Consider the following 26,547-nt stretch of genomic DNA (forward strand, 5'->3'; position numbering starts at 1 on the left):
TGAGAGGATTTGCAAAGAAGAATGGCACAAAATCACCCATGACACAATACGGTGTACACTGCAAGGAATGGCATGCATGGGTGTCGTCCATGAAGGAAGCCCATGCACAAAAAAGCCCACCTAGAATTGGCCAGGGCCCATGCTGAAAAAGAAGAAGACTACTGGGAGTCTGTACTCTGGAGTGATGAGACCAAGATAAATGGTATTGGAACTGATGGCTTAAGAACTGTATCACATCGCAAAGGTCAGGAGTAAAAGAAAAATGCATGGTGCCTACAGTGAAACCTGGTGGTGACAGTGTACTTTTGTGGGGCTGCATGAGTGCTGCTGGTGTCGAGGAGCTGCATTTTATTAATGTATCATAAATTCACAGATGTACTGCTCTAGATTGAAAGAGAAGATGCTACCATCAGTCGTGCCTTTTTCCGACATGACAATGATCCAAAACACACATCTAAGGCCACTGTTGCATTTCTGAAGAACAGGGCGAAAGCAATTCAAGTACATCTCCTGATATCAACCCAATTGAACACCTCTGGGGAATTCTTAAGAGACAAGCTGAGCATCACTCTCCACCCAGCATCCAGGCTATCAAAGAAGTCGTTCTTGAAGAATGTAAAAAGATAGATGTTGCAATATGTCGCCAACTTGTTCATTCAGTGCCTAGAAGACTTGGTGCTGTCCTTACAAATTATGGAGGTCATATAAAATACTAGATGTAGTAGTTTTTGTTGTGGGGTGTATTTGTTTTTGCATCAACTAATTTGAGTAAAACTGAAGATTTTGTAATCTAAGTTATGTTATCAACCTTACTTTCATTTAATGAGGTAAACAAATGTTCTAAAAAACTAGAGTTTTGTCAAAATTTTGGAAATTGTTCTTGTGTTCATTGAGATATTGAATAAAAGCTCAATTTTCAAAAGGGGTGTACTAAATTATGCTGAATGCTGTACATGTGATATTTAATTTTTTTCTTTTTAATACATTTACAAACATTTTGTTTTCACTTTGCCATTATGGGGTACTGGGTGTAGATTAATGAGAATAAAGTGAATTGAAACAACTGTAGTTTCAGGCTGCAGTGAAACAAAATTGAAAAAGTTAAGGGGGGCTGAATGCACTGTATATAGTATTTCACCACTAAAAAGGAATGGGTATACGAGCGCTAGGTATTATAAATAGTAAGCAGCTAGCATAAAGGCAAAAAACTTTCTCATAAACCCATAAATAAATGCAGCAGTAAATTTCAATATCAATCTAAAAGATATATACTATGATAAACATAAAAAATGCGCTGTGAAGAGCTTAAAATCACTAACATGAGAGAACGTCTTGGTATTGACGTTTAAAGTGCAACAGTGACATAGATAATAAATAGGTAAATTGCAAGTCCAAAATAAATAAATGATTCAGTGAATTCCGTGACTCCTGTGGTTAAGAATGAGTATATATTGCACTAACCAGACAGCGTAATATAATGCACATTTGAGTAAACAGACCACTCCTGGTCATCTGGATCTGGAAAGGTGAGAATCAGGGGATTATCTGGCAAACCACCGCAAGACAGGTAATCAGCATGTCATCACTCTCCAGGCTCCAGGGATACACATCCATCCAGCAGGGGGACCACTCTCAATGGTAAGTGCCGAGTAATAGGAATCCACCTTAAAGGGGGGGGGCAGATCCACCGGCAGATGGTGCCCCCCTATGCTCCAGGGGTGGACACATACACAGTCTCACCACAGTATTGTTTAGTTGCTCCCCAGTCTGTCCTGCACCGTAAACTGGTTCCAGGTTGGAACTCCAACCGCTACTTGATTTGAGGTGCATGTGCAAAGTGCCTAGAGGTAACATAACTTAAATTGAGATACATTTGCAAGGTGCCTTGGGGTACCATTACTTGAGTTGCAATGTGCCTTGAGATACTACTCAAAACAAAATGGCATCACATGGCAGAGCACCATGGATCACACGTTACCATGTTGTGCAGTAAAACATAGCAAAATACATCTTCATGGAAATAAAAGGATTTGCAAGCTTTATCCTCTCTAAGACCTCATGGACACTATTACATTTGTTATACACATCGCATATGTAGAGGGAGGTAGAGTACAACAATAGAAAACACAGTCTGAGAAGAGCAAAACGGTGTGGGATCTTTTACCAAAATCTCTGCTATCAAAGAACCAACCCCCCCCCCTCGCTTTGACTGCATCTTATCTCTAGCTTTTTTTTTTTCATCTCTTCTAACATTCTGCTAACTTTGTGCGTAGTACTGCTTAGACCTTGAAGAAGGGGACATTCCCCGAAAGCTTGTCCTCAAAATTGTATGTTAGTGCAAACATAAAAAAGTATCACGGACAGTACTCGATTGTCTCAAAGAACTGAAGACAAATTTTACTTTCTTATTCCTTCTTGAACAGAGCAGTGCAGTGCATTCCTTAGAACAAGACGGGGTTTTGTTCTCTTAGACAGACAGTAAAACATATGGTTCTGCTTTACAGTCTTTACATAGTTGCACTGATATCTGCTGTTGGTATATATATATATATATATATATACACACACACATATATATATATATATATATATATACACACACATATATCTATATATATATATATATATACACACACATATATATATATATATATATATATATACACACACACACACACACACACATGTACACACACATATATATACACACACACTGGCCACTTTATTAGGTACACCTGTTGAACTGCTTGGTAACACAAATTGCTAATCAGCCATTCACATGGCAGCAACTCAATGCATTTAGGCATCCAGACGTGGTGAAAATGACTTGCTGAAGTTCAAACAGCATCAGAATGGGGAAAAGAGGGGATTAAAGTGACTCTGAATGTGGCATGGTTGTTGGTGCCAGACGGGCTGGTCTGAGTATTTCAAAAACGGTTGATCTACTGGGATTTTCATGCACAACCATCTCTAGGGAAATCGAGACTCATAAGATCAGGCAAGGTTTTTCCAATCTTCTATTGTCTAATTTTGGTGAGCCTGTGTGAACTGTAGCCTCTGTTTCCTGTTCTTAGCTGACAGGCGTGGCACCCAGTATGATCTTCTGCTGCTGTAGCCCATTTGCTTCAAGGTTCAACGTTTTGTGCCTTCAGAGATGGCATTCTGTATATCATGGTTGCAACGAGTGGTTATTTGAATTACTGCTGCATATCATCTCGAACCAGTCTGCCCATTCTTTTTTTCCACCCTCCCTTTTATCCCCTCTCTCCCCATCCCCTCCCCCCTCCCTTAAAAAACCTATGGCTCTTTTGTAGCCTTTGGATCTGTTGTGGGATATTTTCCATCCTTGATCCCTCTATATGGGTTAAGGCTCTGTTTATGTACGCCTTCCTCCACCCCCTCCCGACCCTTTGGGGTGTGTATCTGGAAGTGTATTGGCCTCCATTTATCCCACCTATGCTATGCTTTTCAAACATCAACCTCCATCTCTCTATCCTCTTCCCCCTCCTCCCCCTCCAATCCCCCAAGTCTCCGGCCACCCCATATTGCATATGGGTAGAGGTACGTAGGAGAAAGAGGGGTATAGGCGAGAGCGAGGAGGCAAACCAGGAGACCAGATTGAGGGGAGGAGTAAGCATGAGAGAGAGGGAAAAAAAGAAAAAGGAGACCCACAATCTAACTTTCAATTAAATTCCCATTCAACTCCCTCTATTAGTCTGTATAGTCTCCCGAGCATGTTATCTTCTTCCATTCTTTGAATCCCTATTACCGTCTCTCTTGTTGGAAATTAATAACCACCTCTCTTCTTCCATTCCCCTCTTTTCCTTTATCTCATCAGTCCATCTTGGGATATCTGATATTTGCAAGTCTAATCTTTCACAAACGTCCTGGAGTTCTGGGAACCTCAATCTAGCTGAGCAACCATCTTTCCATCCTATTAAGCATGCTGGGAAACTCCACCTATATTGTATATATTTTTTTCTGCATCTGTTCCAATATCGGTCTCAAAGTTCTCTTTCTTGCTAACGTTTCAGGTGCTATATCTGCATAAATCCTTTCATTTTCTCCCAAATATTTATTTTATCTTCATAATAGTGGAATCTCAGGTGTTTCTATGGACACTCCTTAGGGTCTTCTTATGATGTGAACTCTATCAATTTTTAATTGCTCTGTTGTAGGTCTATCTAATGTTAAATTTAATAATTTATTCATTACAGTTGTTAAATCTCCTCCTTGGGATATCTCCAGTAACCCCCAGATCCTCAAATTGTTTCTTTTGTTTTCATTTTCCTGGTCTTCTATCTTATATAGCAATTTCCTCTGTTCACTTTGTATTTCTTCCATTTGCCCCCTTTTCTCAGATATTACTTGTGCATGTTTGTCTAATTTTTCTTCCGCTTCTTCCACTCGAGACAAAACATGTCCTAAGTCCTTATGCAGAACTGCCATCTCATTCTTTATTGAGAGTTCTATCTTTGCAAACATATCTGCCATTGTAGGTATTTGTGAGCTTCCCGTTAGTTCTTTACTGTTTCTTTTAACCTCTACGCATGCTATGTTTAATCCTTCTATACTTCGGTTCAGGTCTGTTGTTTCTAGTGACAGTCTAGATTGATCTCCAGTATTGTTTTCTGTATCCTGTTTTCCATTAATTTCCCATTGCCCCTCTGGGAATAACCTTCCTGGGCTTTTCTCCTGCATGGGCATGTATTTTTTGATTGTACCTATGCTTGTTTTAGTTTTCTATGCCCCTACCCCTTTCGCTGACCTGCTCTTCATTGTTGTTTTTCTCTTTTCCCCTTTTCCTCTTCACTTCTTTTAGCGACTTTAAGTGGGTTTTTGATCTTCTATAATTTTCATTAAGGATTTACGCAGCTAAATAGCTGTATTTGCAGCAATCAATGGGTATAAAAGTACAGACATATATATAGCTTCTGCCTGCAATATCATCCCCACAAGCACCCTGTATTATTTTGCTTCTCGTTTTCCCTCTCAGAAACTTAGAATTTAATGCATTTCAAATATCCACATTCCTTCATATTTATCCTTTCCTTTCCCTCCGTCCTCCGACTCCATCCCCTCAGATACTCCTGTTTGTAGTTCGATGGATGGATACCCCGTGTCACATCGCACTCTATACCTCAAAGCACTGCTTCCACCAGCCACTTTATTTTCTTGGTAAAAAACAATACTCTCAGAACTTAAAGTGTTACTTGTAGCAATATTTAATTGTTATTTAATTGTGGGCACTCCACCATTCTTCACCATGTTATTGTACAGCTTTTTTTTGTTTCTTCAGCCCACTCAACTTCACAGTGGCCGCATGAAGTATCTCTAAAGCAGCTTTGGGGTGACCAGGGGTATTATCCTTCAAGCTCTCTTCCTTCCTCTCTCTGCTCCAATGTTCCTCTCAGGGGGATCGGTTTGATAGCTCTGATGGGGTCTCCCGTGGCATCCTGTTCAAGAGGGGCTGGTTTCCTCCATGAAGACCCTCCCGTACTCAGTCCGTCTCAGCAGCCCCAGTATCCTCAGCGTGCCAGTCTTGGCTCTGCCCCACTCTTTCCGCTTCTACTGAGTGACTCTCAGCCACCTCCATCGACAACTAGGCAGCCAGGCAAAGCCGCCGGCTTGCCGCTCCCTCAGCTACCGCCGCTTCTGCACCAGGCTCCGCCTCCACTCTGCTCCACCAAGCAGTCTCCACTGTTCAGCCATAGAGGCCCCAGCAAGCCCTAACCTCTACAACACAGCTCCCCGGCTCAGACAGCACCAAACATGAGGTATTCCTCTAGCTCGCCAGCATCTTCTAGCGGTTGCTGGAGCTCCTAGCACACACCGCCGGCCAGCGCCATATTCAGGCCCCTCCTCCGAAATGAAAAATTGGTATGGAGGAGTTTTCTTTCTGCTCTAGGAGGATGGCAAACCCCTGACCCTCTCTCTGGACAGTTCTGATTGGCCCTCTGCTGATCACATGCACTCTCCCAAGAAAGAAAAAAACCTCTCTAGCAATACATATTAAACTGAGCATGTGCAGAAGGGCTAGGGTCAGTCTTATCAGTGTGGACATTTGAATAAGAGGAGGGGCAGAGAACACAGGATCAAACAAACTTTTTACACAATGCAGAGGATTAACCCCTTAGGTTCCACAGTGAGTATAACAAGCATGCCTTACTGCATATACAGACTGATTTTATTGTGGTGGGTTTAGTAACACTTTAAATTCCCTTTCTTCCCCATTCTGATGCTCGGTTTGAACTTCAGTTGCTAGCAATTTGTGTTACCAAGCAATTGAACAGGTGTACCTAATAAAGAGGCCGATGAGTGTATGTTAGACATATACTGTACATTAGAGTAGAATGTATCCAGATTGACAGGTCCTGTCAGACCCTCAAGCCTACATCAGCAGTCAATCACCTAGCTAGGACCACCCTGTCAGGCATTCCTGCTCGAGACGTGAGCAGATGGGAGCTGCATAGAACAGAGCTTAGTGTGTGTAAGCATAGCTTTTTGGGAGAGGGAATAGGAGCATGCACTTAGTAGTGGCGACCCTGTTGAGGCTAGATGTGCTGGAAGAGTGTTGCCACCAGCAGCAAGGAAGCGAAGCAAATTGGCAGTACAGCCAGTGGGGTATTTAGGTTTTTTGCTGCCCTAGGCAACACAAAAAACATCTGCCCCCACGGACACCGACCAACACCCCCCCTTCCCCCTCCGCAGAGAGAGCCTGACATTGACCAACAACACTCTTGCCCCCCACCTGTGAGAGCCTTCCATTATCCCCCTTCCCCAGCAATAGAAAGAAAGACACCCATCTTCACAGCTCCAAACATCCCTGGGAATGAGAGTCAGGCTCTACATCAAGCAACCCGCAGCCTCTCTCGAATCCCACCTGGTTGCCATGGCGTGTGTCCCTTCTTCCATCCCTTCTTCTGAGGGGAGGTGCTGCTCCCCCTGAAAAATGTCGCCCTAGGCAAGTGCCTTGTTTGCCTTGTGGTAAATACACCCGAGTACAGCTGGACATTTTTGCAACACAAACAGCACACAGAGGTATTCATGAACATAGAGAGCATTTAATGCAAAAAATAATTTATGGGTTTACTGACACTAAAAATCTTAAAGTTCACTTACTGTATTTACATGGAAGAGTCTCAATAAAAAGACGTACAGTTAATGGGCTCATATAAAACTAAATGACCAGAGTACTACGGACATATATTTTTAATTTTTTTGTTGTACATCAAAGTGTAACAGTTGGAGTAAAATTTCTCCATTCAGTTTGGCCTTGAGAATGCTTTAAGCATTTAATATATAGAATAGTTTTTTTTTTTTTTGCAATTACATTTTTTTCATTTACCAACATTTCCAATAATTTTCTCATTATCCTATAATATTTGTATTCTTCATACTATATATTGTGATACAGAATCCATTTTTGTTGAACAGAATGTGGGCTCATGCAATGTTAGGGTAAAATTTTGCAGAAATATTCATAAAAACATATTTTCTATAAAATCATTATACATACCTGTGTGACCCAAGCAGAGTAGGCCAACTGCCAGAAGCAGCATTAGGGCTTTCTCCATGGCTGTCTCTGCAAAGGATAAAAAAATAGATATCTGCATTACATGTACATTTCAGGATCTTGCATTCTGTTACCAAGGATATATTTTACACTGGTTACTAGGTATGTCTTATTTTTATCTTACACATCTAGTAATTACCATTTCCCATATCAGACAGTGACTACAATCTCACGCTACAAACTAGATAAAAAGAACTTTTAGTGTCCATTGATTCATTCTTAGCACTGCACATGCATAGGTGTGAACTGACCCATGTAGGATCCCATTAAAAAGACACTGCCACCTGGTCTGTACAGGACAAGGTGACAATGGGGTTGATTTACTAAAACAGGAAATTACAAAATCTGGTGCAGCTTCTAACAAGCATCGAACTTTAGCTTGTCCAATTAAGCTTTCACAATAAAACCTGGAAGCTGATTGGTTTCTAAGCAGATCTGCACCATCCATGGACGCCATATGCTCATCTTACCTGCTCTGCCTTGCAGCTCCTTGCTCTTTTGCAGCCAACACTGAGATCAGCTAATCAAAAACTTAAAGGAGCTATGATGTCACTCCCCCAGTCATGACACAGTGAATAACCAGCCACAATCACACTAAAGCAGGTCACATGTTTTTTCATACCCGGAAGTGCCTGGTAGTATCACCTACTGGCAGAGGAGCAAGGATTTGTGTAGGAGCAAATGTAAAGCGAGTTTAACGGGGTCAAGGGATGCCTATTTCATAGACACTGCCACTTTTCCCTGCATGGGCAAACACAGTAGTGTTTAGGACCAGCCACTTAATGAAGAATGGGATTTCTATGTGAATTTATACTGTATGAAAAGAATGTAACACATGTGTAAATAGACACCTAAAAGGGAAGTTGTGATTTGGATTTTAATGTTCTTATATCAGCGGTAGAGCATTACAGTATATTTGCCCTAAACAGAGCAGAGCCAGATATTTTGTTACAAAAGCAATGATCAGCCTCAGATTTCCCATGCTAGAATGCAAAAAAAGGGGGATCTACTGTCCTGTACAATAGACACATAAAGAGGTGAGAGGCAATCTCTCCAAACTGATGGAAATCACCTCATGCAGTTGTCACTGAAGGTTACTTGGACCACTGAATGGTAAACCCTTAAGACCTGGGACATCAGTAAGGCCACTTGGTCACTCAGAGGAGGTCACTCCTGAATTATTCAAAGCTGGGGTTCCAAAACAACACATGGTAGCTAACCAACATGGCAGAACCTTTCCACTTACCCACCAATGTCCCAACACCACCATAGTGATTGTCCCACTCTTCTCCACAAACAGGATCTTCTCATAAGAGATTATTTATCCAAAATAAAAGAATGTCCAGATCAGAGGACACTTGTTTAAATAGGTTTGCTTTTCTAAACTTGAAGCATCATATATGCGACATTTCTAACAGAGAGGTAAATTATCTTGATAATGGCTCTAATGGGAGAAACTTGGTGAATGCTTACATGTTATGTGCAATTAAACCATGGCAACATTTAATGTTTTTGTAGTATAATGTTCAGCAGTCTGTGTTCTTCTATTGTGACTTAGATGACGTTCAGAGCACATTTTATGCCCAATTCATGCAAAACTCCACGTAATCCCAAGGGGTTCACATACTTTTTCTTGCAACTGTACCTGGTACCTAATTCTCGGTTTCTTATTTGCCCAGAAAAACTTAAGTATCATCTTTATTATCCCGAAGAAAGATCCTGGTAGATGTACTGGGAGCATGTGAAACTTACAGTATATAGGATTTTGGTACTATCACCATCTTTACCAGGTTTATACGATCTATCCAGGAAGCGCCACCTTTTGACAATCTCCCCAGCTCCTCTTTTATTTCATTTACTAATGGGATATAAATTTGCCTGGTACAGGGCTTTTATTGAAGGAATTAGTTTTATTCCCAAGTAGCCTATTTCCTTTTCCCTCCAAGTAAATGGAAAGTCTTTAGACTCAGCTTCTCAACTTTTGATATATTGATGTTTAAGATCTCTGACTTTGCAGGATTTATCTTCAGATTTGATAGCTCACCATACTGTTTTAATAGTCTCATTAAATTAGGCAACGTTATTCTAGGATAACATATATAGATATAGAACATGTTTGTGTATGTTGCCACCTTATGCTCCACTTTCTATCTTTATTCTTGCTATGTCTACACACTTTCTTACCCTCACCAGAACAGGTTCCAGGGATAAAACAAATAATAAAGGAGAAAGTGGGCATCCTTGTCTGGTTCCGTTACACATTTTAAAGAACTGAGAGAGGGATCCGTTGACCTTAACTGCCACTGACAGAGCGCTATAAAGCCCTTTTATCCACTTTAACAGGCCCTATTCCTAAGACCTCTAGTGTATCAATCATAAAACCCCAGTGTTATGATCCGCCAGGCGGAGCCTTCCGGCTGCCAACTGATAGACCAACCCAGAGCGTGGGGTCTAAGCCCGGGCTGTGCCTTCACCAGGGCCCCTGATGGTGGGGATGGACTGAAACAGTCCCGGGCCAGGTCACGACCTCTGGGCGGGCCCACCAGCGGCCGGGAAGGCCTCCGGGGATGCGTGTAGGTACCGGGAGAGCCAGATATGAGGCGGATGACGGTCCCAGAAGGGTGGCACGGATAGTGGTCCCGTGGGGGGTAAGCGGGGTACCAAATCAGCGGGCAAGGAGTAGTCAGGTCACATGCAGGGTCAGCCAGGTAAATCAGTCCGTAGAATAGTCAGGATATCCGAGTCAAAACGCAGGAGCAGGCAGAGTAGTCAGGACAAGCCGGGTCAAACACAGGGGCAGGCAGCGTAGTCAGGGTTGAAAACAGGGTCACAGAACAGGAGCAGGTATCCAGGATCACATAAGACCTTGCGGCAATGGGTGACAGTGCAGGGCATCTTTAAATAGTGCGCCCTGCACTGTCATTGGCTGGCTGGGACGCGCCCCCGGCTGTCATTGGACGCCTGAGGCGCGCCCTCGACTCTCTACTGCGCATGCGCGGCGTCCTGTCAGCCGCGGCTCGCCGCCAGTGCGCATGCGCGGGGGGACGGCGCCGTGATGCAGGATTCCGGCGCCGTGATCCCTGACACTGCCCCCCCCCAATGGGCACCCTCCGGGAGCCCCACTGATCTCTCCACCGCGGGTGTCCACGAAAAAATTCCCGGATGAGCCGGGGAGCGTGAATGTTCTGGGCAGGTTCCCATGAGTTCTCCTCAGGGCCATAACCCTTCCATTTTATCAGGAACTGGGTCTGGTTCCCCCTCCGTCGGCAACTGAGGATAGTCTCCACTTCGTATTCCTCCTGGTCATCTACGGAGATTGCCTCGGGAGGTCTGGACTCACGGTCCGGGAAAGGATCCGGTCTGGATGGCTTCAGGAGAGACACATGTAATACAGGATGTACCCTGAAGGTCTGCGGAAGCTCAAGCTCGTAGGCCACCTTGTTGACTACACGCTTTACCGGAAATGGGCCAATGTACTTGGGTCCCAGCTTCCTCGAAGGATGCAGCATCTTCAAGTTGGTCGTTGACAGCCATACCCGATCCCCTGGTTGAAGCAGTAATTCTCCTCTTCTTTTCCTGTCGAATGCCCTCTTGCTGTCCCCTTGGGCTTTGGCGATGGCTTCCTGAATTGTCTTGTTATTGACAGAGAAGAAGTTTAAGACGTCCTGAGATGCCGGTACCGGGTTTTCAGGCATCAGGTCAGGGAGAAATGTGGGATGATACCCGTAATTGGCGAAGAACGGGGATTGCCCCGTTGCAGAGTGACTCGAGTTGTTGTACGCGAATTCTGCGGACGGCAACAACGTCAACCAGTCATCCTGAAGGTAGGACGTGTAACATCGCAGGTATTGTTCCAGCGTTTGGTTGGTCCTCTCGGTTTGGCCGTTGGTCTGCGGGTGGTAGGCGGATGAAAGCGACAGCTTGATTCCTAGTGCTTTACACAAGGAGTTCCAGAACCTGGAGGTGAATTGGACTCCCCGATCTGACACTATATCTTCGGGGACCCCATGAAGCCTGACTACTTCCTTAATGAAGATCCGTGCCGTTTCAGGTGCCGATGGGGTTTTCTCCAGGGGTATAAAATGTGCCATCTTTGAGAAGCGGTCCACGACCACCATTATTGCTGTGTAGCCTTGGGATGGTGGGAGTTCGACCACAAAGTCCATGGCAATCATTTGCCAGGCCCGCTTGGGTATTGGTAATGGACGTAACAATCCCCATGCCCGGCTCCTGGAGGGCTTGTTCCTTTGACAGGTGGAGCAGGTCTGGACGTAACGCTCGCAGTCCTTATTCATGTTCGGCCACCAGAACGAGCGCCGTAGTAGTTCCAGAGTTTTTGCAACCCCGAAGTGACCTGCCATTCGATGGTCGTGGCAGTGCCCTAGGACCAGGGTTCGCACCTCTTCTGGGACCATGATCCGGTCTTCCTTCCAAAACAGCCCGCCGTGGTTCAGGAGGGGTGACCCCGACGGAACTGGTAGTCCTGTAGAAGCGTCGAGGAGTCTGGAACGAAGTTCTGTTTGTAGAGCAAGGAAACTCCCGGACGGTAAGATGGTGTCAGGTGCCACTGTGTCATCGGGGTCCTCAAACATGCGGGACAGAGCGTCTGGTTTTGTGTTCTTAGTACCGGGTCGGTACGTAATATGGAGAGTGAATCGCGAGAAGAAAAGAGCCCATCTTGCCTGGCGAGGTCTCAGTCGTTTCGCTGTTCTTAAATATTCCAGGTTCTTGTGATCAGTGAAGACTAGGATTGGGTGTGTGGCTCCTTCCAGTAAGTACCTCCATTCTTCTAGAGCGGATTTGATGGCCAGGAGCTCCCGATCTCCAATGTCATAGTTACGTTCAGCCGGCGTCAACTTCCTGGAGAAGAACGCCACGGGGTGCAGTAGTTCCTTGGTTCCATTTCTTTGGGACAGAACCGCTCCTACCGCGTTCTCAGAGGCATCCACTTCCAAGACATATGGGAGGGAAGTATCCGGATGGCAGAGGATGGGCGCAGACGTGAATAATTTTTTGAGCTTCTCGAATGCCGTCTGGGCTTCGGAAGTCCACTTAAAACGGACCCCTTGTTTCGTCAGTTGCGTGATCGGGGAGACCAGACCGGAGAAGTTCCTAACAAACTTTCTATAAAAATTGGAAAAGCCGATGAAACGCTGTACCCCCTTTTTGTCGGCGGGTATTGGCCAATCTAAGATCGCCGTGACTTTCTGGGGATCCATCGCGACCCCCGCGGTAGAGAGAACCAGTCCCAAGAACGTGATTTCGCGCTGTTCGAAACAGCACTTTTCTGCCTTGGCGTATAGCCCGTGTTGACGCAACCGTTCTAATACCCGTACTACGTGACCTCGATGAACCTCCAGTGAAGGGGAGAAAATTAGGATGTCATCCAAATAAACTACTACAAAGACATCGAGGAAATCACGAAAAACATCGTTGATGAAATGCTGGAAGGTTGCCGGTGCATTACAGAGCCCGAATGGCATCACTAGATATTCGTAGTGACCGAATCTCGTACGGAAGGCAGTCTTCCACTCATCCCCCTCCCTGATACGGACAAGGTTATAGGCCCCCCGCAGGTCTAGTTTAGTGAATATCATTGCCGATTTCAATCTCTGGAGGAGCTCGGGGACTAACGGTAAGGGATAACGGTTCTTTACCGTTATCTTGTTTAGATCACGGTAGTCTATGCAGGGCCGTAACGATTTGTCCTTCTTCTCTACGAAGAACAGCCCGGCCCTGGCTGGGGATGTGGAAGGACGAATAAACCCCTTCCGCAGGTTCTCGTCAATATATTCCCTCAGTACACCCGATTCCGTTTCTGACAAGGGAAAGATCCGGCCGAACGAGATCTCAGATCCGGGTAGGAGGTCTATAGGACAATCGTAAGAACGGTGTGGGGGAAGAACGTCAGCCCCCCGCTTACTGAAAACGTCCAAGAAGTCATGGTAGGCCGGGGGAATAGTCTGGGATAGATTGGCATCACCGTCCAAGCACAGGAGGACCCGGGGACCCACGGATCCCGTGACCTGGCAGTGATTCAAACAGTAGGGTGACCTAAATTGAATCGTTCCCCTTTCCCAGTCAATCTGGGGGTTATGGGCCCGCAGCCAAGGGAGCCCCAGAATGACTGGAAATAGGGGTGATGCGATGGCATCCAAACGGAGGAATTCCTGGTGATGGTCTGCTATTGTGGTAAAAATGGGTGGTGTCTCCTGGTCCACCACCCCTGATTTTATACTGGAGCCGTCTGCCAAGAAGATGTTGAACCCCCTTTCTTTGGTCTGCAGTGGTATTTTTTGCCGGTGGGCAAAAGTCAGGTCGACAAAGCAACTACAAGCTCCAGAGTCAACGATTGCGGTCACCGATAGTGTTCTTCCCGGGAGCTGCAAAGACACAGGTATGGCCAGGTAATTGGACTGATCATCCCTTCCTGCGGGTAAAGTAAAAGAAAAGGAAGCGGACTTACTCATCTTTGCAGGACAGGAGCGCACCTGGTGACCAGCTTCCCCGCAGTACAGGCATAGGTTCAGCGCTCGTCTCCTTTGACGTTCCTCGACCGACAAGTGGGAACGGGCCAGTCCCAGCTGCATGGGTTCCGGGTTGTCCCCCGATTCCGTGCCTCGGGGATGGTTCCCTGGGGTTGGAGCTGTGTCTCTCGGTGGGATCCATGCCACCCTTTGACCCTGGTTGCTCCTTTCCAGCCGACGTTCCCTTAACCTACGGTCAATCTGGATGGCCAACTCAATCAGTCTTTCCAGGGAGTCTGGTAGGCCTACTCGTGCTAGTTCGTCCTTGAGAGACTCAGACAGCCCGATGCGGAACTGGTGACATAAGGCCGCATCGTTCCATCTGGTGTCTCCCATGCATCGCCTAAAGTCGGACGCGTATTCTTCGGCTGCCCGGCGGCCCTGCCGCAGTGAGTATAGGGTAGCCTCTGCGGAGGCAGCCCGCTGAGGGTCGTCATACAATACTGCCATGGCCTGAAAGAACTTGGTCACGGAGTCAAGCTGGGGGTCACGCCTCTCCATCAGACGGTGAGCCCAATCCTGGGGCTCATCCTGAAGGAGAGAGACTATAAACCCCACCCTGACGGTCTCGGAGGAGAATGTGCGGGGCTGCAAGTCAAAATAAAGTGTGCAAGCATTCCGGAAGGCTCGGAAGCGGCTCCGGTCACCACGGAACCGTTCCGGCAGGGGAACACGGGGCTCAGGAGCTAAGGGTGTGGCAACCGCTCCGGATGTCGGGGTAGCGGGAGGTTCCCCAGACGCGGGACTCTGAGCAGGGGGAGTCTGGGGGGCTAATGTCTCCATGCGGTCTTCCAGTCGGGCGCAGCGACTGTGGAAGTTCTGGAAGGCCTGGGTCAAAGTTGCCAGGTGCTGGCAAATATCCTCTAGGGACGCCGGTCCACCTCCTGGCTCTGTCATGGCCGCAAGGTACTGTTATGATCCGCCAGGCGGAGCCTTCCGGCTGCCAACTGATAGACCAACCCAGAGCGTGGGGTCTAAGCCCGGGCTGTGCCTTCACCAGGGCCCCTGATGGTGGGGATGGACTGAAACAGTCCCGGGCCAGGTCACGACCTCTGGGCGGGCCCACCAGCGGCCGGGAAGGCCTCCGGGGATGCGTGTAGGTACCGGGAGAGCCAGATATGAGGCGGATGACGGTCCCAGAAGGGTGGCACGGATAGTGGTCCCGTGGGGGGTAAGCGGGGTACCAAATCAGCGGGCAAGGAGTAGTCAGGTCACATGCAGGGTCAGCCAGGTAAATCAGTCCGTAGAATAGTCAGGATATCCGAGTCAAAACGCAGGAGCAGGCAGAGTAGTCAGGACAAGCCGGGTCAAACACAGGGGCAGGCAGCGTAGTCAGGGTTGAAAACAGGGTCACAGAACAGGAGCAGGTATCCAGGATCACATAAGACCTTGCGGCAATGGGTGACAGTGCAGGGCATCTTTAAATAGTGCGCCCTGCACTGTCATTGGCTGGCTGGGACGCGCCCCCGGCTGTCATTGGACGCCTGAGGCGCGCCCTCGACTCTCTACTGCGCATGCGCGGCATCCTGTCAGCCGCGGCTCGCCGCCAGTGCGCATGCGCGGGGGGACGGCGCCGTGATGCAGGATTCCGGCGCCGTGATCCCTGACACCCAGTTAACCCTGTCAAAAGCCTTTTCGGCATCAATTGACAGGAATAAAGTCAGCAGTTTCTCTCTTTTTACTCTTTATAGGAGGAGCAATGATGTCAGACTATTATCTCCACCTTCTCTTCCCGAAATGAATCCTACCTGATCCAGGTGTATCCACTCCGGCATCAACACCTTCAATCTGGTTGCCAATACCTTAGCGTACAATTTGGTGTCAATGTTTAGTAAGGATATGGGCCTGTAACTGGCACACTGTGTGCTGTTTTCCCTTAAGTTTAATCGTTATATGTACCTGCAATGACTCCTCCCTCATTTCGAGCCCCTCCCCTATTTCATTCATATAACCACACATTTTAGGGACTAGGAGATTTCTATATTTTTTATAATAACCCACAGTATATCCGTTGGAGCAAGGGCTCTTTCCTTTAGCCATATTTTTTAGGGCCAAGGTGATTTCCTCCAGGGTAATAGGTCTCTCTAGGGCCACTCATTTTTATTCTGCTATTCTTGGCAACTCCACTTCATTTAAATATTTCTGTTTGTTTTTCTTCTTTTCCTCTTCTGTTTCTGGGGCTTTAAGAGACTTCTTCTAATCTCAGCTTGTTACCTGTATGAAAGACACCTGGTAGCTAGAAATCCTGCTGAATGATAGCGGATCAAATACTTATTTACCTCATGAACATGCAAATCAGTGCATAATTTGTTAGACATGCATTTCTTTGATTTTTTTGTTGCTATTCTGTCTTTTCATGTTACCACACACCCACCATTTCGATTTTTTAGACTGATCATTTCTTTGTGAGCGGGCAAACATTCAAAATCAGCAGGGGATCAAATACTTATTTTCTTTCACTGTATATGTGTCTCTTGAAGAAATACTAAATCTATGGAGTTTTGGTGAATTTCTCTAAGTATCTTATGTCTTTTTGTTGAGGAGTTTAACACTTTCACATTATAAGTCATAAACTTAATCAAGCTCATTTCAACTATTATTTCCCTAACCTACCAGGATTCCCAACACAGGAAGACAGAGACATTTTAAAATATGGACTTTCTCCCTTCCCTCCCTACCAAAAATCCCCATTTTCTTCCCTCCCCCCCCCCGTTTGCCCATCCACCACCCCATTTCCCAACCTCCCTTCCCTCTTCTTCTCTTTACCCTAAAACCCTTCTGGCCTACATATTGCCCTGGAATCTGTCTTGAAATATTCCCACCAGCGATTCCTAGTATGGGGTGAGACTCAGAATACGCACGCCACCCCCAACCCTTAGCTCGTATCATCCCCAGAATTGGCTTCCAGACCGCCCGCCAGATCCATGTTCTCACTGCCCCTCCATCCCACCCATTATCTCAAGCTGGGAAAGAAGGGACGGGGGGCAAGGGAACCATGATGCGGCCGCGGAGGGCCGGGGGAAAGGAGAAAGAGAAAGAAGAAGAAAAAAAGAAAAAAAAAAGGTGCTCTCTCTCCAACCCTCACCCCCCAGCCCCCGGCCCCCACTTTCCTACTTCTTCTTCTTAGATACCCACTGCCATTTTCCTAATCCCTGCCTTCCACTCTCTCCAAGCCCCTCTGACCATCCTTCAAGGTCTATTTTCTGTAAGTCTAATTTCTTGCAGAAGTCGTTGAAATCTTCTGGGAACCTCAGCCTTGCTGATTTTCCATCTTTCCATCTGATTAAGCATGCTGGGAAGCCCCAGTTATATCCAACTTTTTTCTCTTTCATGTTCTCCAACAACGGTTTCAAAGTTATTCTTCTAGCCAGTGTCTCTGGAGCAATGTCCACAAAAATATGCAAAATGGTTTCCTCATATTTTATTTTGGTAGAGTCACGTAAACCTTTCCATATTCTCTCTCTGTTTTCAAAATAACGAAATCAAACTATCACGTCTCTGGGGATTTCCGCCGGTATTCCTTTTGGCCGTCTAATCCTATGTACTCTCTTAATTTTAAACTTTTCTGTTGCTGATCTTCCCATTATTGGATTAAACATTCTCTTTATTTTCTCCCACAAGTCCTCTTCCTGTTCCTGTTCTTCTAGTAGACCCCTGATCCTTAAGTTATTTCTTCTATTGTGATTCTCCTGTTATAATTATATCAGAAACAACAAAGGATTAAATGTCCTGCTGTTGCCTACAGCAACTCAGCACTACCTTCCATGCCGACCGTATAGGATCCTTCAATCCCGCTGCACTTTCAGTCCGGAACGATGTCTCCAAGGCAGGTTCCAGGAGGGTCCAGGTGAATCAATGGGGGGAACTATATGTGTCAAAATGGCCTGGGGTATTTTAGGGTCTCAGGGTCTCCCAATGCTGCTGTCTCACTGCTCTCCTATTCCTTTAGGACAATTTGTCACATTCAAAATTACCGCCATAGTCCCCTGGGTGGTCACATGGACACTTTCACTGTCCCCTTCTCCTCCGGCACCGCTGCCTCCAGCACTCAATCTGTCGACGTCTGGGGAGTCCAGCGCTCCTCTCCAACCAACAGCACCCACGACTCTCCCAAGGTCTCCTCCGGTCAGCACCCATCACCACCAGTACCCATCATTGGCCGCCACCAGGACCGCCCGCACTCAAGGTCCCCGCAGAATCTGACACCGCATCGGCTCAGGTAAGGCAGCTTCTGTCACGCGTGGCGGGCGTCTGGAACTCCTACTCCTCATGGCACCATGTTCAGGTCCCTCCCCCCAGCCCTCTACAGCTGCTCCTCATTCACATTGTGACACAAGCACCTCTTTCTCATGAAAATGGAGAAATTAACAGGTCTGTTTTGCCAATGCTAAACTAAAGCTGACCATACGCTATGCAAATTTCATCTAGTTCCTAATTACAGAAAAATCAAAGGAGCCAGACTGCAAATATTCAACCAAACAGTTTGGGTATTCGGAATACAATAGGCACAGCAGGAGATTTGTCTATCTGTGTTTTTTTAACGTGGATGTAGGTATCTGTTAGTGTATGGCCAGCTTTAGCCCTCCCCCTTACTATTTTGGCACGCAGTCTTGCGCTTGAGACTAACAGGGACTCTGCCTGGTACCCTGAAAGGACTCTTAAACACCATACAATCCTCCCCTAAAACCCGGTCATATGATTTGGCTGTTCTGCTGACTGAAGATGCAGCCCATGAGGAGTAATTTCCACAGAAACTTAAAGAGGACTTTGCCCCTGTTTCAATAAAAATCACTTAGCATACAGCTCTGCGTGCTGATGTGAAATCATCTAATGTTCAATAGTGGAACAATAATTTTTTGCTTTTACTTACAATTACTGTTTTCCACTTTCTGGTTGAATGAGGCACTGGTGACATAGCCCCAGCCTCGCATATGTGTAATGCTATGCAAACCAAAAATTTTGGGGTGCTACAAAGCCGTAGGGGTGCTGAATTCACCCCCCTAAAAACAGGCCCTGTCCTCATGGGCCTGCAAAAATAGCTTCTGAGCCCTGGAGCATGGGCATCCCATGTGGATAAAAGAAGGGGAAATAACAGATAAACTTAGAGCATGTGGCGTTCCACAAGGAAAAAGTAAATAAATAGCTGTACAAAAGGTAGCAATAAAATTGCGAGTAGAAAAATACATTTAAATAAATACACAAATGTAAATAAATACATGCTCAGATATGTACATTTTAAATAGCAGAGCCCTGCCGCTGGCTACCTAAATTATATACATTCAAAATTCCAAGCTTTCCTGCAAGCAAAATGAACATTAATGCACACAAGTATACACATATAAAACAGTGTAGCTCTTAGATTTATAATAAAATAACTATTTACAGCCAATCACCCACCAAAGGTGAAAAATTAAATACAAAATGACACAAATTAACATATGAAAAAAAATCTGTAAATGCTGGTGGTTTAAGTGAAGCTGGAGACCAAAAAGGTAGAGAAAGTCCTTCACCTTCCACCCAATCACACAGCCTCTTACCAGAAAATTTGACCACCCAAAGGATTAATCAAATAGCGCAGTTATCAGGCTCGGCTGATGTATCAAGGGCTGGCAGACAGGTACCCCAGAAAATCTAGACAAAACACAGGATATCCTCCAAATCATATAGCTCTTAGATGGCAGATGACTCTTCACACAGTGAATACCCAAGAGAGAAAAAGTAACCGCTCATAGTGTAATATGTAAAAGATATACTCATTTATTTGCAGTATTGCACTTACAATTAGCAGGATAAAAACCGGCATGTCAATACAAAGTTTCCATCCATAAACTCTCTGTTGAACAGAAGCCTTGTCCAGTTGCAGTTCCTTTGCACTCTGTAGCAGCTGCTGAATTAAAGCTTCATGCTCTGCTGAATCAGGGGTACTCAGCTGTTCATGGGACCCTTCAGACAGCATTTTCTCTTTAGCTAGGGATGTCCCACCAGTCCCATTCAGCATCAGATGAACTGACGAAGTCCATTCATCCACACCTGCCTTCAGAGACTCGAAATTTGTCCTGATCCTAGGGGACCCCAAGTCTATTGCCCCACCACTGTTACTCCCCACTGGCTCACCTGATGACTCCGATGACACATTCTGAGTGTGGGGGACAGGGCAAACAATGTGGTTCCTCCCTGCTCTGGCATGTTAGTTCCACTAGTTGCTATTGGCTGTTCTGTTAACTCTTGGATGCTGTTGATAGTGGCAGGTCTCCTTCCTTGGCTGAGGGCAAACTCCCATACTCCTTGGCCAAAATGCACTTTTGACACAGACACAACCTGGCTGCATTCCTCCCGTGACCCTCCAGCTGACCGGGTCACCTCCAGCACTTCCGCACATAAACCGCCATCTTGCTCCTTTCACACACATGCTGGGTGTACTCTTCTTCACAGGGTCTACCACTCAGTCCCACCTCCTGACACACTGGAGCCAACCTTCTCTGTGTAGCAGGACTTTCCCATGCCTCAGTTAACTCTTGATATACCGCAACAAAGTTCACTGACTGCACTGCAGGAATAGAAGGTACTGTTTCCAGGCTGGTTGGTCTGAAAAGTCCCTCAGTAGTAATACAGTTCTGCTTTCTGTCCTGCTCAGGATGTCCCAAGCGCACTTTAGTCCCATGATAGCTTGGTCTGTGGATGGTTGCTATGGGCAACAACGGTTTAAAGTTGGTAGAAAACACAGTCCCTGAGCATTGGCAATGGCTGCTCTTTGGCCCAAAATAGTTGAAATGCAGCCTGGCCTTTCAGCTCCCAGTTTTGCACTTGCTTGCTGCTGGCAATGTCCATTTTAAATTAGTAAAAGCAAGCAGCCAGTACTATAATGACTCCTCTTTGCTCTTTAAGCAAAATAGCAGTCCTCAAAAACAGCTATGGGCAAAGACTATGTAATTTAGGAGGAATTTTCCAGACAAGCCCCCACATGTAGAGCTACCCCCAAAAGGAGCTGCTGGAATTCAGGCCTATTTCCCCCCACACAGCACCCATATCAAGGCAAAAGGAATTTTCCATGCTATTTCTAACAGCTCAAGAAATAGTCCAGGGTTTTTTTGTGTGTTTATTTTGGGAACGTTTAACTTGGATTTGAATTGGAGAAACATGGGATGCCCAGAACTGAAGAAATCACAAACTCCAAACAAATGGTTGAGGACCTGCTAAAGTCTCTGGCTACATTAAAGCAAACTGAACTTGAGCTCCATAACAGTGGACGTAATAGTGCAGCTAAAACAGGGAATAACAGTCCCAAAAAGTAATGTTGAAGACACAGCACCTGGCTGTATTGAATGGCACCTGACTGCCCTAGGCCCAAAGTTAGAATTGTTAGGGTGCTCCTGTCTTGCACTGCACTAAGCTACCCCTGGTCTTAGACACATGAGGTATTCATGTCATCTTTATTTTGGGTGCAATCAAACAATAAAGCAAAGTATTGAAAACGAGATTGCATAATACATTTAATTGCATCCTTTAGTTCCAGGTCACATGACTGCTTTGATCTTTTTGGCGTTAAATGGCACAGGCAGTGGGCAGGACCAGGCAATGATAGAAGCAGCCTCTGTCAATCACTGTTACCCACCCCATCAAGCTCCCAGCTGCCTGTGTCTCCAGTTTGATTGACAGCAGCTCCTCTCGTCATAGCTGTTCATGGCAGGACAGGCTGGTCCCAAAGAGGCATTGCAGTTACATGACTGCCATGCATTATAATGAAAAAAGGTACCAACACACAGATTTAAAAAATTGTATACATAACAATGGACCTGTATTGTGGGAAGTTAATTGGACACAGGCCAATTCTTCCACTTTAAAGCACTCAATCAACAATTACTATTTTTAATCCTTATGCTGTCAGCATTGGTAAATAGATAGGAAAGTATATCATATTTACTTTATAAAAATTATAAAAATTGGTGCAGCGCTAAACAAATGCCATTAGATAAATGGACATAACCCTAAACTAATACATAAATATATATATATATATAACACAAATAAACATGCATGCAAGGATGACCCCCTGTCAATCCCCTGTGGGGAGAAACGTGACCATATATCTATGATGGTTAATGTATAATCATGCAAAGGGACAACACACTGCAGCAAGTGATAAAGTGAATAAATGCAGTCCACTTCAAACAAAAACGGTGATTCTTCAGAACGTGAGAGTGCCAATAGTGCCACAATCCTACAATGGTCTGAGTGCCTCCTCACCTCCCCGCATCGACCACAGGGGCCAATACGCCTTGATAATATATAGGGTATAACCCTCAGATGTCAGCCGGTCACAGATCCACGGCAGATTCCACCTCAAGTACTGTATTCCAAAGCCACCTCCAGCCGCTGTTAATGGTGGTAATAAACCACCAGGCGATGCTCAGAAACACAAAACAAAAACTCCCATAGCGTGATACTGTAATTTTAATTATAAAGTATAGATACAGGGTTCCTATTCACATTTCCACATAAGATTAAAAATTTGTACCCTGATGAAGTCACGTGCACCCGTGACGCAACGCGTTGGCACGCCCTGACGACACTTCCGGTACGCGGTGACGTCACTTCCGACGTACGCGCCATATTGGGACTCCAGGTACACCCGCAGTACCAGGACTACATGAGGACTTGTCATATGCTTTTAATCTTATGTGGAAATGTGAGTAGGAACCCTGTATCTATACTTTATAATTAAAATTACAGTATCACGCTATGGGAGTTTTTGTTTTGTGTTTCTGAGCATCGCCTGGTGGTTTATTACCACCATTAACAGCGGCTGGAGGTGGCTTTGGAATACAGTACTTGAGGTGGAATCTGCCGTGGATCTGTGACCGGCTGACATCTGAGGGTTATACCCTATATATTATCAAGGCGTATTGGCCCCTGTGGTCGATGCGGGGAGGTGAGGAGGCACTCAGACCATTGTAGGATTGTGGCACTATTGGCACTCTCACGTTCTGAAGAATCACCGTTTTTGTTTGAAGTGGACTGCATTTATTCACTTTATCACTTGCTGCAGTGTGTTGTCCCTTTGCATGATTATATATTAACCATCATAGATATATGGTCACGTTTCTCCCCACAGGGGATTGACAGGGGGTCATCCTTGCATGCATGTTTATTTGTGTTATATATATATATATTTATGTATTAGTTTAGGGTTATGTCCATTTATCTAATGGCATTTGTTTAGCACTGCACCAATTTTTATAATTTTTATAATTTATTCATACACTTTTGGTTAAAGAGGGTGCTGGCTGCTTAGTTAGTTTTTTATTCATCTGAAGCGCAGGAGGTTTAATTACATATATCATATTTACTTGTTTTCAACTTTTTTTTAACATCTGTTCAGTTACTTCCTGGCTTCTGGGCCTAGAAAAATTATGTCATACATCCTCGAAGTCTTCAGGAGTGGAGGAGAGGTTTTCTCAGTTAAGCACACCCTCCATTCTGCATGCATGAGCTAAAAGCAGATGAATTCTAGGAAGTAAATGCTACATGAATCATCTGTCCTTACTCAAGAATGTCCATGGCCAGAAATGCTAGGAGTGTTTTTTAAAGTGATTTCTCAACATTATAAAGTATGGAGACATGGATGCTTAGGTGTGTTTCCTTCGAATATTAAAAAATTATTTAAATAACGTTTTTGGTTTGTGGTGCCTAGATGCAGTGTAATTCTATTTTATTTCACTTTTTTCATTGAGGCGGCTTATCTTAGTAAGGTATAGCATAATGAAAAGAAAGTTAAACAAACTCATAATGATTTGACATAGTGGAATTAATGATGTCTAGACAACCTACATGGTGAGGGTCTTCAGAATGTCCTGGGACAACCGTAATTACAGAGAGCATCTACTAAACAATTACTGTACAAGTCTGTGGGGTGCCAGAACATCCAGGGGTTGAGGGTAAAACTTGTACTAATGAGTATAATTGGAGAAAGAACAGGTATATTCATCTTCTCCAGCCATGCGTGGCATCGCTGTTATAATTGTTTAATGTTGAAGTAAATGTAAAACATCAAAGAGAAAAGTTCAAGGCTAATCCAAGGAAGATTTAAAAGGACATGCTTGCTTCTAGGTACTTTCTGTGCCTTTTCATGCTGCTGTGTCAAGAGGAGTTCTTATAGGGTTCTATAGTGCCTAAAGCTGGCCATGCATTCATAGCGGCTGAAAAAACTGAACCAGTAGATTGCTTTCTATTCAACTGCAGTTACCACACATGGATCAAAATTCGACCCATCTATGGCCACCCTAATTGTCCCTCCTTATGAAGGGCCAATCCATCTGTTGCCTCAGTCTTCCTGCAGCATTCTTGGAAATGTAAGGTTCAAAAAGCCCATCAGGGAAAGTTATAACCAAATGTAATCGTTGCAACGAGGAGCTAAAGCTGGGAACACAGTTGCAAAGATCTCTCCTTTAGAGGCCAAATTATGTAATTAGACATAGCTCCCAACTATCCCTCATTTAGAGACCAAATTACTCTTGCAGTCTCAGGTGTCCTTCCTTTTGGTCTGATGTGTACATCTCTATATAAAATGTACTATTTTACCACCAAAAGTATTCGGTTGCAATAAACTTTTTATACAACCTTTTTTTTTTACTGCATTTGTGATTTTGAAAACCCAATAAAAAGGAAAAATGGAGGTAAAAAAAGTAGTGATTTAGCCAATCACTTTCTGATCTTTGTGGTCTGTGTAACCAAGATTGTGGCAGGGTCCTTTGCGTACATATTATGTGCTTAAAGGTTTACTTCTTATCATTTCAGAAAGTTGGAAGGTATGACTTAGGGAACAAATGCCTGGTATTTTTTTTCTAAAACGGTGGCAACCTTAGATATACTTTAACATTTTCTTTTCTTTTTTGAAACTCAGTTTTCTGCAGCCCTTTCATGCTCGTCTTTCAGTACCCCAATACAGAGTAAGACCTAACTGTCAAATTTGACAAATGGGTCCTCTGGAGCACTGACAAGTGGTGAGATTCCCACCAGGGGCGGACTGACCATTTGGAAACTCGGGCACTGCCGGAGGGCCCGGGGTCAGTAGGGGGCCCCATGAGATGCCCCTGGTACCTTTTTCATAGGCTTTTTTGAGTTTGGGCAAGGACACAGGGCCCCATGATCCCCTATTGCCCGGGGGCCCCATGAGTTGTCAGTCCGCCCCTGATTCTCACTATAGCTGCACCCCACCCAATCATAGTGCTTGATATGTGAACCTTTATAGGATCTGATTGATACTATTTGGAAGAAACCAGGTGGGTTACAGGGCTTCAGTCAAACAAGCTCATCTTTGTTTTATAGCAGACTTATGTTCTGCTAAACAATCTGGCAGTTATCTGCTTTCATATTTGATTAACTAATGTGATTCACAGCCCTCACTGTTTGCTTTCAAGATGGGCAGACTAGCTGCTAAGAAAGGCTTGGCTTGCATAACTCTTCATTCCCTGGAGATGGTTGCGGAAGAAGAATAGTCTGAAAGAAACCGTTACAGTCTTAAAACTTTTCAATAAAATGAATATTTGATAAAAAGCAATGTGGCAGAAAAATCCACCCAGGAGAACAGGAATTGGCTGTGCATCAAAAGGACGTAAAGAAAAATATTCACACTGCATGCGATGTCTGGACAGGTCTGCCATAGAGGGGTGAATTATACATCTCTACCCACTCCTTGAGACAGCAGATGGAGCAAGAAATACAGAGGTGGAATTTAAAGCAGATTTCACATCTTGATAAGCCAACGCTCTGTTAGTTGTTTCTCACTGTGCTCCAACAGTTTGGCTTACAAGTTATGAAGTATATCGATCAGTAAATGGCTGTATAGGGATTTATGAAATACTGTTCTCAGCCTTTCTTTCCTTTATTTTTCCCTTGGCGATCTTGCCAGTAACATATAGCGCTGAAAGTTAATCACGCCTACTAGAAGCTTGTTTAAAATGACAGTCAACTTTCCCATTAAAATCTGTGTTTGACATTCCAGGACTGGAGCTAAATGGTACATTAAAGGTTTCTCCAAAGCTAGCCATCCTAGAACTGCTTTGTAAAACCTTACTGTACATACCACTCATATACAAGCTAAAGCATGTACATGGTCTTTCTGTCCTAGGGTGACAACGCTCACTCATTGTACTGCATCTATGGAGGAGCAGCATTGTCACCCTAGCCCAAGACGTTTTTAGGACTACACTACAAAACTATTTCCTCTCTCCTCATCTCCGTAACTTAGGTAGGGGTGTTCTGTAGTCTACAGAACTGATCTGGGCATGGCTATTACAATGCTTGGAATAACACTGCAGAGTGCACAAGACAGCACTGAATTTCTGGCAGCATCAATGAGTTTTTTTTTTTTTGCACAACAGATATAACAAAATATTTTAATGTATCTTTTACACCCTTAAAAGGAACACATAGAAGAAAAGAATT

At 44.9% G+C, this 26,547-nt stretch overlaps 1 protein-coding gene across 2 annotated transcripts in view; it reads right to left on the reverse strand.

Moving 5' to 3' along the window:
* LOC149456877 (putative glutamate receptor) overlaps positions 1-26,547 on the reverse strand; it is a 74,066-nt gene that overhangs the window by 40,926 nt on the left and 6,593 nt on the right. For both annotated transcript variants that reach the window (XM_089684341.1, XM_089684342.1), the window contains exon 2: positions 7,520-7,585. In XM_089684341.1, the coding sequence (XP_089540467.1) occupies positions 7,520-7,577 (58 nt within the window). In that variant the 5' untranslated portion in view covers positions 7,578-7,585. The remainder of the gene's footprint in view (positions 1-7,519; positions 7,586-26,547) is intronic.

Source organism: Staurois parvus, unplaced genomic scaffold, assembly GCF_062004578.1.
Source record: "Staurois parvus isolate SC_StPar_1 unplaced genomic scaffold, SC_StPar_1.0 ptg000346l, whole genome shotgun sequence".
NCBI classification, from domain to species: Eukaryota; Metazoa; Chordata; class Amphibia; order Anura; family Ranidae; genus Staurois; species Staurois parvus.